Source organism: Protopterus annectens, chromosome 9.part0 (genome assembly GCF_019279795.1).
Source record: "Protopterus annectens isolate FY-2018-M chromosome 9.part0, PAN1.0, whole genome shotgun sequence".
NCBI lineage: Eukaryota > Metazoa > Chordata > Ceratodontiformes > Protopteridae > Protopterus > Protopterus annectens.
Window position 1 is genome coordinate 824,783,957 of NC_056743.1, and position 12,295 is coordinate 824,796,251.

General features: G+C 42.9%; 1 protein-coding gene across 1 annotated transcript in view; it reads left to right on the forward strand.

The window, feature by feature from the left end:
- CERS5 (ceramide synthase 5) overlaps nucleotides 1-12,295 on the forward strand; it is a 1,159,858-nt gene that overhangs the window by 740,468 nt on the left and 407,095 nt on the right. The window contains exon 8 of the mRNA XM_044083487.1: nucleotides 5,080-5,186. Within this exon, the coding sequence (XP_043939422.1) occupies nucleotides 5,080-5,186 (107 nt within the window). The remainder of the gene's footprint in view (nucleotides 1-5,079; nucleotides 5,187-12,295) is intronic.

Consider the following 12,295-nt stretch of genomic DNA (forward strand, 5'->3'; position numbering starts at 1 on the left):
GAGCCGCTGAGCAGGCATCGGCTTCTGAGGGTGTTTTCAGACCTACACAGTTATATGTAAAGCCAACCTCAGCTTCAAAGGCAAAGACTAAAGCAGCTCTAAAGACAAAGAAACAAGTACAGCATTCTCCTACACAGACTTCCATGCCTAAAAAACAGATGCTTAAAATGGCCGAAGACCTAATTACTTTGATCAGGGGTTCCCATCCCCCTCCTGGTAAGAGGCCTAGGCAAGAGACAGAATATGAATCTTCAGATCAGGTTTCCATTTCCTCTGACTCCTCTTCTGAACAGGGATACTCCCTTCCTCCCTATGAGGATTCTAATGCTGAACAGTCTATTCCTTCAGCCTCTCCTCCTGAGGATTATTCTTTTGGGGGAAACCCTTCATACCATGAGGGAGCACTTTCACTGGGAGAGCCAAGATTACTCAGAATCTAAGAAAAGGCTCAGAGACTTTCTTTTACTACCTCAGCAAAGGCCTCTTGCTATTCCACCTGTTCAAGACATAGTAGATGTATTTTCAGAGTCCAGCCTGTCTCCTGACTCTTTGCCCCCTGCACCGGTTATGCCAGACAGATACTACAGGTTTCCAGATTCCCACAAATTTCTGTATAAAAACCCTGCTGGTGACCCAGAAACTATATCTCAGGGTCCCAAAGGGGTCAAGGCTTTCACTGCGAAAAACCCTGTCCCCTCTGATAGGGATTCTGGGGCACTGGACAGATGGGGGAAAAAAGTTTACACTTCTGCTACCTTTGCTGTAAGGGCTTTAAATTGTCAGTTTCATATGCTTAAATATCAGCAATATTTAATGTCACTGCTAAAACAGAAAATTTTGACAAATTCTGAATGTCCAGATAACAAGGAAATGCAGGATTTATTGCATGCAGCTAAAACAAGTGGGAAAGCATACTTTGCAATATGGTTTTGATTCACTGGAGGCCTCTTGCAGGGCCGCTGTTACGGGTACTGTCATTAGAAGGCATGCTTGGTTAAAGGAACAAAATCTGCCTGATCATGTTAAAGCAAAATTATTGGATGCTCCTTTACAGCATGATACTTTGTTTGGTGTTAAGGCAGAAGAGGTGTTGAAGAAAATGGAGGATAAAGCGAAATCTATGCAGACAGTTAAGGATTTCTTACAGGTTCAACCACCCAGATCTAGCAGGAACTGGCCTTCAAAGAATTGGTCCTTTCCAGTGTCAGACAGGCCACAAAGAGGCAGATACAGACACCCTAGAGGCAGATCCCAGCCCCAAGGCCCATACAGGCCTAAACAATGGGGTGCTTCTACCTCCAAAAGTGGAGAAGACAAATCACAGCCATATAGAAAACAGTCCCAGTGACTTTCCTCTGCCAATACCAAGCACTTGTCTTTTGGCAGCCCCCTTGGGGGGAAAACTAGCACTTTTTTCACAAAATTGGCATAAAATCACCCAGGACAAATGGGTCTTGAATATAGTGTCCCAGGGCTACAGGTTCCACTTTCACACCCTGCCAAAGGCAAAATGTATGCCAGACCTGCCACAAAATCAATGGGCAGAGGCACAAAAGCAAGTTAAATCCCTCATGGACATGAGGGCCATTCAGCGAGTACCACAGCAAGAGCAGGGACAAAGATTTTACTCAAGACTATTCCTGGTACCCAGAAAAGACAAAGCCTGGAGAGCAATACTGTGGACCTGTCTATTCTAAACACTTTTCTGGACGTTCCAAAATTCAAAATGTTGACTCTGCAGCAGCTTCTGCCCATGCTGGGCAAGAAAGCTTGGCTTGTAACTTTGGACCTAAAAGAGGCATACCTGCATGTCCCAATCAGACAATCTTGCAGATGATACCTCAGATTCATAGCTGGCTCAATGCACTACCAATTCTCTGCACTGCCCTTTGGCTTATCTACTGCGTCCAGGGTCTTCACAAAATGCTTGGCACCAGTAATTGCATTTTGCAGACAAAGAGGAATTCAAATATATCCTTACTTGGATGACTGCCTTATTCAAGCAGAGAACAAGGACATTCTACTAAAGCATTTGGCGTTTGTAAAAAGATTACTAATTTGCCTAGGGTACACAGTAAACGAAAAGAAATCAAAACTAGTACCCTCTCAAGAGATAATATTCCTGGGTGCAAGCTTAAATACAACTGCCCAGATGGCTTATCTCATGCCAGACAAAGGCAACTGACTTCTTACTTCAAAATGTTGGCAACAAAGATCCAGTTATCTGCAAGAAAAATTCTGCAGGCTTTGGGCTTCATGGCATCCTGCATTCTGCTAATTCCATATGCCAGACTGCATGTGAGGAAACTACAGTGGTATCTAAAAAGTGTTTGGACTCAACATTACCACAGCCTGGAAACAGTAATTACCCTCATTCCCTGCCTGCAACAGGAGTTTCGATGGTGGGCACAGGCCTGTCACCACAACAAGGGACAGCCATTCACTTTACCCACAGCCAGGCAGACACTAACAACGGATGCATCAGATTATGCCTGGGGGGCCTACATGGCAGGAAAATGTATTCAAGGCACATGGCCCACAAGCCAGATACATCTTCATATCAATCAAAAAGAGATGCTAGCTGTTCAGAATGCCCGGACAGCCTTCAAGGATCTACTTCATCCAGGACAACTGCTGGTAAAGACGGACAATACTACAGTCATGTGGTAGATAAACAAGCAAGGAGGCACACATTCCTACCCCCTCTGCAGACAAGCCATGACTTTGTGGGACACAGCATTGACTTATCAAGTTCACCTGCAAGCACAATTCCTGCAAGGTAAAATAAATACTCTGGCAGACGAACTAAGCAGAAACCTCATGGATCCCCACGAGTGGAAACTGGATCCTCAAGTCTTCAGCATAACAAGGAAATGAGGATGCCCAGACATAGATCTGTTTGCCTCCCCTCACAACTGCCAACTACAGAGATTCTGCACAAGGACTTATCACAAGCAAGCATGGAAAGTGGATGCCTTATCCTTCAAATTGAAAAACCTAACAGTATATGCCTTTCCTCCACTGCATCTCCTCCCCAAGGTACTCCTAATGGTCAGACAAGAGAAGCCAAAAATTATACTGATTGCCGCAGACTGGCCACTCCAACACTGGTACCCAATCCTAAAGAACTTGTCTCCAGGTCCAGCCTGGACATTACCTCAAATTTCTCACTTACTGACCCAATAAAACAATCAGATCCTGCACAGCCAACTCACGACTTTAAATCTGGCAGCATGGCGGATAATGTAGCCATTCAGAACACTCCTCTCTCCAAAGCTGTGATGGATGTTATTTTGGAGGCCAGGAGGCCCAGTATCAGAAAATTTTATGCAGAAAAATGGAAGAGATTCTGTGCTTGGAACCAGGCACAAGGAATTGACACGTTTGTACCAAATATTCCTCAGATTTTACAATACTTAACTGAGATGCTGGACAAAGGCCTATTCTTTTCATCAATTAAGATCCATGCCTCTGCCATTTCAGCCCATTACAATACTGAACCACCTATCTTTTCTCATCCTTTAATAAGGCAGTACCTCAGAGGGGCCAAAAACATAAGACCTCCAAGGAGAGCACCAATACCTGCATGGGACCTCAATTATGTCTTGGAAAAACTCACACTGCCTCCTTTTGAGCCAGCCTCAACAGCTGATATAAAATTCTTATCCTGGAAAACAGCTCTGCTCCTAGCAATAACCTCTGCAAGATGAGTCTCGGAGTTACAGGCACTCATGGCTGTGGAACCTTTTATCATTTTCCATCCAGACAGGGTTTCTCTGAGGACGAACCTGACATTTGTGCCTAAGGTGGTGTCCAGTGTGGCCCTTAACCAAACCATTCACTTGCCTACCTTTTATCCAAACCCACAGAACAAGGGTGAGAGACTTCTGCATTCTTTGGACATACACAGACAGCTACGCTTCTACTTGGACAGAACTAAAGCTTTCAGAAAGACTGAGCAACTTTAGTGGCATATGCTGCAGGATCACAAGGAAAGGCCATCTCAAAACAGACTATTTCAAAATGGATAGGCCATTGCATTCGTTTCTGCTACTCACAGCATGGCAAATCAGTGCCTAAGGGCATTAGGCCACATTCAACCAGAGCAGCAGCCACTTCAGCAGCCTTCCTCAGAGGAGTACCAGCCAAAGACATCTTAGAGGCTGCCACTTGGAGTTCAATGCACACTTTTACAAAGCACTACCACTTACCTCTCTACTCTAAATCCAGAGCAGGCTTTGCCACTGCTGTTCTGCAGGGCCTCATAGCCTCTCCTAATCCTATTTAGCCCAGCCACCCATCCTCAGCTTTGGGATTCAACCCAAGAGTAATGACTGCAACAGTGAAACAATGAACATAGTACAGTTGTGTACCTACCATAAATGTAGATGTTCGAGTGTATTCACTGTTGCAGTCTAGGTTACCCTCCCACCATCCCCCTTTCTTTTGCTGGGTCTTATCTGTACTTCTCTATTCTATACAACCTATGTGGTGTATTTCCTTGTAGATGAAGGAAATGTTTACTTTAGTGCATGCATGTTTATTGGCATAATTTATTTAGCCTACCCTTTTGGGGGCACCTGACATCTGGGGCAAGAAAAACTGAAGAAAATGGCGTTGGCTGCATCTTTTATACCCCTGGCACACTGACATCAGGGAAGAGGCGACAGCAACCAACGCCGGACCAAGACTTTGGAATTCAGGCCGACTGCGGGTAGCCTGCCAGCAGGATAACCCAAGAGTAATGACTGCAACAGTGAATACACTTGAACATCTACATTTATGGTAAGTACACAACAGTACTTTTGCATTCTGCATGTTTATTTTGCTAAATGCTCTTATTTTTATATAGACTGTCGTGTTTTTTCATAGTTGCATAATGAATCATAGTAATCCCAGTGCCAAAGCTGAGAACTGCTTTTATCTTAACAGCAGAAATAGAAAAAATTATCAGTTTGGATATATGTAGTCGCACTGGTTTAGCAGTAAAATTTTTGGGCATAGTGTTAAGTTGACAAATAGGTGATGTTATTTGATTTGTAGCTAACATTTACATTAGTTATCCTTTTTTCTTCACAGGCTGCAAAGTTATCAAATTATGCCAAGTACCAAAGGATATGCGATACCTTTTTTATAATCTTTAGCTTTGTATTTGTCACAACTCGACTAGGCATCTTCCCATTGTGGTAAGTATGTCAGTCTTCATTTCAGATTGTGTAACCACTTTCCCAGAATGCCAGAGTGCCTTTTTAGCATGTGCTCGTGTTTCAGATTGTGCAGTAACTTATGGGTATCGGAGTATGATCTGTAGTGCATATTCAAATAAACTGATAATGAGCACAGTGCAGTATATGTATTCCTTAAGTGCATATCTGAGTAACCAGTACTGACCACAGTACGGTATGGGGAGGATACGTGATTCTAGTTATTTTAATGCCATTTATACCTGGTGAACTCTGATCATTTGGAACATAAAAACACCATAATGCTTCTTTGGGATGCACTTTGAAACAATCTGTTAATATTTATGTATTTTTGTTGGTTTTGCTGGTTACATACTCATGCACAACTAATTTTGCACAGGTAAGTTCCATGCTGTAACTGACTAAATAAATGTGCACAATGCAGTTGTCTTTAGTATCCACAGCAGGAGAGAAATAACTCACTTGACAGATGTGACTGTCAGATCTGTACACAGAGCATGCTGCAGCAGGTAGTGGTAGGAGATGTTTCGCTGTTCAGGTCTTTTCCTTTGTTTTGACCAAATGCTGATAAAAGAGTTAACATTAATAGACACTGTCTTCCTTATAACTTTAAATAAACTACACTGTTTTCCATGTCATAGAAGTAAAATGAGATCTTGAGAATGACTGAGGGATTTAGTCTCCAACCTGAATGCATCCTTTCCTGTAAGTATTTATGTTGAACAATCGGGCTATGCTCTTTAACTTCAGGATTTTTAAGCATATTTATAAAGTCACTTAGCTTTTAGTTGTACTGGCTTCAGGTACATTGGCATTAATCCTACTTAAACTGACTACCTGTGGTCACTTTCGGAGCTTTCCCCTCTTTTTCATTGTAGATGTAGAAGTTGTCTTTTATTGTTTCATTTATTGACTATATTTTTGTTGTTTTGGTGTGTTAGACTGCTTACCATTCATTCTTTTATTATTTCAGAATAAGAGTAAGGTTGTTTATAAAATTATAAATAACTGAACTCTTGAGTGTCTTGGCATTATGTACTAGTAACTGCTGTTAGACACATTGTTTTTTTCCCTCTGTTTTGTAACCGTGTATCCTTGTATGCAATGATGTAGCACTGTAATTATTAATTGTTTACTTTTAATGACTGAATTGGTGGGTTCAGTCCTAGGTCCTGTTTTACTTACGGTCTGGAAATAGACATTTACAGAACATAGAAATAAATAGTCATTTTATAAAATCAAACACCAATGGAAACTGGCATTAGAAATACAGTGTACAAGTACAGTATACTTTGCCAGCCCAAAATCCATGTACTTGTTCATAAGTCTTATTGTCAAGCTTATGACCTACTGGCCTTTAGAAAGTGTGTGTGTGTGTGTGTGTGTGTGTGCTTATGTGTACACACACACGGAATGTATACATGTATGCATGCACATGTTTATGTATGAATAAATATAATGTATCAGTATTGTATTTGAAAGAAGATAATGACTGGCAAGTTATGGTTGTAAGTGGAAGCTTTATCCATGGTCTTGGAAAGTGTGTAATGTTTTTGTCACTTTTCCTTTGTTATTGATATTTAATTTTTCTAATTAGGGTTCATAATTTGATGTAAAGTTCTTCTGGTTGTCCAGCCATAGACTTTCAAAAATAATTGGAGCAGAAATGTAAACCTGTGAAAAACAGACTATACCAGTAATACCTGAAACTTTTCGGAGTAATTCACATTTTTCAGCACTGATTCTTCTAGTCAAGAGCTGTACGTTTTCAAGTTGTTTCGGGTGGCTTGATCAAGGGCTGTAAATTACAACATTATATTCAGTAGTGGGCTGGATGGATGAAGATTGAAATGGTATCGTAACCTCCATAGAGTGATTATGCATGCAGGTTAGTATTGCCTTGAATAACTTTTCTGGTATAGGTAGATATACACTTGTAAAAGTTTAAACTATCCTTTACCGTTATCCCTAGATCTTTAATGATGGTATTATTTTTTATGATTTTACATTTCTTTTGTAGTTATAATTTGTTGTTTTTACCAAGAATTGCAGTGCAGCATTTATTAGCATTAGAAGTGAAGTCATCACTGCTGCACCAGGGGTACATATTTTGTAGATCATCTTGGAAAAATTTCAGCATTTTATTCAAAGTAGTTTTGTTATTTAGTCTACAGTCATCTGTGTGATTGCTTATCCAGACTCCATTTCTCAGTTTTATGTCTAAGAAGAACAAGGATATGAGGCACAATGTAGTGAAGAGACACCAGTAACCCTCCAGACATACCCTGGCTACTTTTGTCCTGTTGCGGGATTCAATAAACCTTGTATAGGCTTCGCGCAGAGACTACACAGAGTTTGTGTTAGCGCAAGGTGGCCACAGGTAAGGGATCATGGCAAGCATTACAAGAACCAACCACAGTCATGGACAATATCAGAATAATATTACCACTAAATCCCATGCCTCTGACGTAACATGTGTGATGTAGAATCATAAGAGATGAGCCTACACACAGAGTTGACAACTATTATGATACATCCACACCCTGAAAGTAACCATGCACACCGTCCTAGTACTGTAATATCTCCAGGAGGTGTTAGGAGGGACACTGCTATACCTGTATGTGGTAGTATGGGCAATACAGGCTAGTTGCCTTGTGTGCATGGCATATATCTATGGCACAATCCACAATGTCACTAATGATAAACATGCTATTAATGTTGTCAGACACCTATGTATACAGTGTGTGCATAAGCTGAACAGGTAGCACATCTGGTGTAACAACTTGATTAATGTTCTGCTCCATCAGACAGTCATGTATGTTCCATAGAAAGAATATTTAGGTATTGCCAGTAAGCTGTGTGACAGCACATTGTGACAAAGGTGGTACACTTTAGTTATACATCACTGGAAGATGTGTAGGGAAGTACAATGTACACGGTTACTAGTGTGATGAAGGCTGGGAAACATGAAGTTATTATAGGGTTCATAGGTTCATACTAGGCTATCTGCCCTGGGGCAATTGTAAGCTTAGCCCGATTCTGTGTGGCTTACCCCACCCCTTGATTTGAGTATACTGTGCCCTTTTTAAGGTTTAGTTTACTGTACCTCTGTCTAATAGTGACACGGGAGTAATCCCTGGGACAAACCTACGATCCCCCATCCACTTATCGAGATTCTTCTTGAAGAGATTCAGTGAGGTGCTCTGCCTCACATGAACTGGAATTCTATTCCAGAGCGAAGGGAGCCTCTGGGTTATGAACCTGTCCCTCCAGCAAGTTCTATTTATTTCTGTGCTGAGGTTCAAGTCCCTCGAGCGTGTGGCTCTAAGGGATTTAGATTTACTGAGGTGGAGCATGTCCATTAATTCTGGATTTGACATAGCTTTGTATGTCACGCATAGATCGCCTCAAAGTAGGCGGTATGCAACTGAGTAGAGCTGGAGTTTTTTTAACCGAGCAGCATATGGCATATGTTTGAGACCCTTGATCCTCTTGGTGAGATACTTTTGGGGTCTTTCTAATTGCTGCAGGTGTCGGGTAAGGTACATCCCAAAAGGGGCATTGTATTCTATGATGGGCCTGATGAGGGATGAATAAAGGGGCACGATTACCTCTCTTGATCAAGATGTGAAACCCTTCGTGATGAGGTGGGTTATGTAGAAGGTCTTTCTAACCACTTTGGCAATGTGGTTTTCAAAGGAGAGATTGCTATCAACTTGGGTCCCCAGGTCCCTAATAACTTTCTCTGTACTTAATGGGTTTCCACCTATGTGGTAATTTGTGGGCACATTGTTTTTGCCAAAGGGTATGACTATACATTTTTTGGCATTTAGCTTTACACCATGGCGCTGGCACCAGTTATCTGTCTCTGTGAGACCTTTTTGAAGGATGTTTGTGTCAGCTGGAGAGTTGATTATGGCGCCCAGTTTGCAGTCGTCTGCGAACTTGGTGAGCCATAGTCCTCCCACGTTTGCCTGTACCTCGGAAAAGTATATACCGAACAAGAGTAGTCCCAGGACAGAACCCTGTGGGACGCCACTTGTGACCGGTTTCGAGTCTGACATGGCTCCAGCAACTCTCACTCTGTGGATTCTGTCCTTGAGCCAGTTTGCGACCCATCTTGTGACATAGGGGTTTATATTTAAGCTGGATAGCTTATCTATGATGCCCGAGTGGGGTATTGTGTCAAATGCCTTTGCAATGTCCAGATAGGCTGTGTGGACTACCTTCCCTTCATCTATGGCTTTGGTGACTGTTTCAAAGAAGTCAACCTAGTTCAAAAGGCAGGATCTGCCCTTGACAAAGCCGAACTGGGTAGGATCTAGTGTCTGTAGGTCCCCAATGTCTTTGTTTATGAGCTCCATGATGATCCTCTCCATAGCCTTGCAGACTAAGCTAGTCAGGCTTATGGGGCGATAGTTTCCAGGGTCCGTAGAGGCTCCACCTTTGTGGAGTGGGACCACTGTTGCTGTACGCCATTCTGTGGGCACATATCCTGTAGTGAGGCTGAGATTGTATAGCTGTTTTATTTGAGGAATTAGTTCCTCTTGGAGTTCATGTAGGACGCAACCTGGGACGCCATCTGGTCCCATGGAAGCAGTGTTTTTTGCTTTGGAGAGGGCAGCCTTCACCTGAGCATCTGAGATGTTTGGGAGGCAGCCCTCTGCCGGGATAGATACTTGCTCTTTGGGGGTTTGCACTGAACCTGTCTGCCAGGATATTGGCGATGTCTGTGGGTTCAGTGTATTTTTGTCATTTAGAATCAACTCAGAACAAGTCTGGGAGTTGCATCCCAGGTTTCTAACATAACTGAAAAAAGCCTTATGATTGTCTTTGGTGTCCTGTGCAATTTTTCTCTCGAAGCTGGCCTTGGAGGATTTTATGAGGGATCGTAATTTTTTGCTAGTACTGATCAGAGATGCCTTCCCTATTAGGGATTTTGCTGTATCATGTAGTAGCTTCCTCCTTCTGTTGTACAGTTTATTTATGGCAGGGGTCCACCAGACTGGACGCCTGCCTTTGGATGATTGGGTCTTGGTTTTGTTTGGGATAGCATGATCCATGCATTCCTGGAGATGTCCGTAGAATGCATTTATATAGGATTCTGCAGTTTGGGCTGTAGATGTTCTTCATTCCACATTGCTGCAGTCCTAACTATTGGGGTAGTCCGCTGTCCCAGTCGGCCCGAATACCAAAGTATATGGCTGACGTCGGTCAAGGCGCATTAGACTGACGTCAGTACGTCAGGGTACTAATGCGCATGACCGACGTCATATCCTCAGTCTTTTTTGCCGCATGGTCCGATGCAGAAGCAGTTTTGCGAGTGCAGGTTGGCATTCTGAAAGTTTCTGAAGTCAGAGTTTCAGACCGAATCAAAGTTGGCTAAGTACCCGCTAGAATATTTTGGTTTTTTCTTGCCTCAGTATTTAACTGGATGTCAGAAAAAGTGAATAACTGTATTTCTTGTGAGAAACAGATACCTCATAGGGATTACCATACTTTGTGTATACCTTGTTTAGGGCCTGAGCACGACGTTGTTGGATGCCGCTCTTGTGCTAGATTTAACAAACGCACTATTAAGAGAAGGTTAGACTGTGCCAGGTTAGTTTTTGGGAAGCGTTGTAATTATAAAATGCCGTCGGATGCTCCGACGCCCGCTTCGGCCAAAAAGCGCAAGGACAAAGCAGCAAAGCCTAGAGTGGAAGAACCGACAGTCCCGGACGCCGGTTCTTTAGAAGGCTCAGTGGAGCCGGAGGTTCTGCCAGGAGTTTCTTTGGAGTCTCAGGGAGAGACTTTACTGTTACAGGATGTGTCCTCTCAGGAAGTAGGCCAGGCTGAAGGGGCTTCTCAGGTGGCTGTTCTTCCCTCTCTTCCTAAGGTGGTTAGAGCCTCCCCTTCTGTTTCCAAGGCTTCTTTGAGAGGCAGGCCAAGTTTAACTTCATTGGGGGTTTCTCCTAGTGCTTCAGGGTCTTTGCCTAAGAAACATATGCTTAAAATGGCAGAGGATTTGATTACTATGATTAGAGGTTCTATGCCCCCTCCTGATAAGAGGCCTAGGGTGGAACCTGAGTTTGAGAGTTTTGAGCAGTGTTGGGAGGCTTCTGAGTCTTCGGCTGAAGACTTGCAGGAGTATCCTCCTTATTCTGATTCTGATGTGGATGATTCTACTCCTTCAGCTTCTCCTCCTGAGGATTTTTCATTTTCAGAGACTCTGTATTCCATGAGGGAGCATTTTAAATGGGAAGGTCAAGATTTCTCTGATTCCAGGAAGAGGCTTAGGGAATTCTTGTTTTTACCCCAGCATAGGCCTTTAGCTATACCTCCTGTTCTGAATGTGGTGGAAGATGTTTTTTGCAGAGGCTTCCCTGAATCCTGATTCTTTGCCTCCTGCCCCAGTTAAACCGGATAGGTACTATAGGGTGCCTGAAGCTCATAAGTATCTTTTAAGAGTCCTAGGGCAGACCCGAAACTGTCTCTCAGGGGCCTAAAGGTGTGAAGGCTTCTGTTGTTAAAAATCCTGTTCCTCCTGATAAAGAGGCAAGGGCTTTGGATAGGTGGGGAAAGAAAGTGTATACTTCTTCCACTTTAGCCATGAGGGCGTTGAATTGTCAGTTTCACATGTTAAAATATCAGAATTATCTCCTTTCACAATTGAAGTCTAAGGTGGATGCTCTGGCAGAAGGTATTGAGTGTAAAGAGTTGCAGGATTTAGTTCATGTGTCTGAACAGGTGGGTAAGCATTCCTTGCAGTGTGGTTTTGATGCTGTGCAGGCCTCCTCGAGGGTGGCTGCCACTGGTTCTGTTCTTCGAGGCACGCCTGGTTGAGGGATCAGAATTTAGCTGAGCATGTTAAGACAAGGATTTTGGATGCTCCTTTACAGTCTGATGTGTTGTTTGGTTCGCCTGTGGAAGCAGTTTTAAAGAAAATGGAGGACAAGGCTAAGTCTATGCAAACTGTTAAGGATTTTTGCAGGTGCAGCCTCCAAGTTTAGTAGAAATTGGCCTTCTAAGGGATGGACATATCCTGCTTATGATTCCCAGTCTAGGGGTAGGTCTAGACGTGGTAGGGGCAGAGCTCAAGGTTCTTTAGG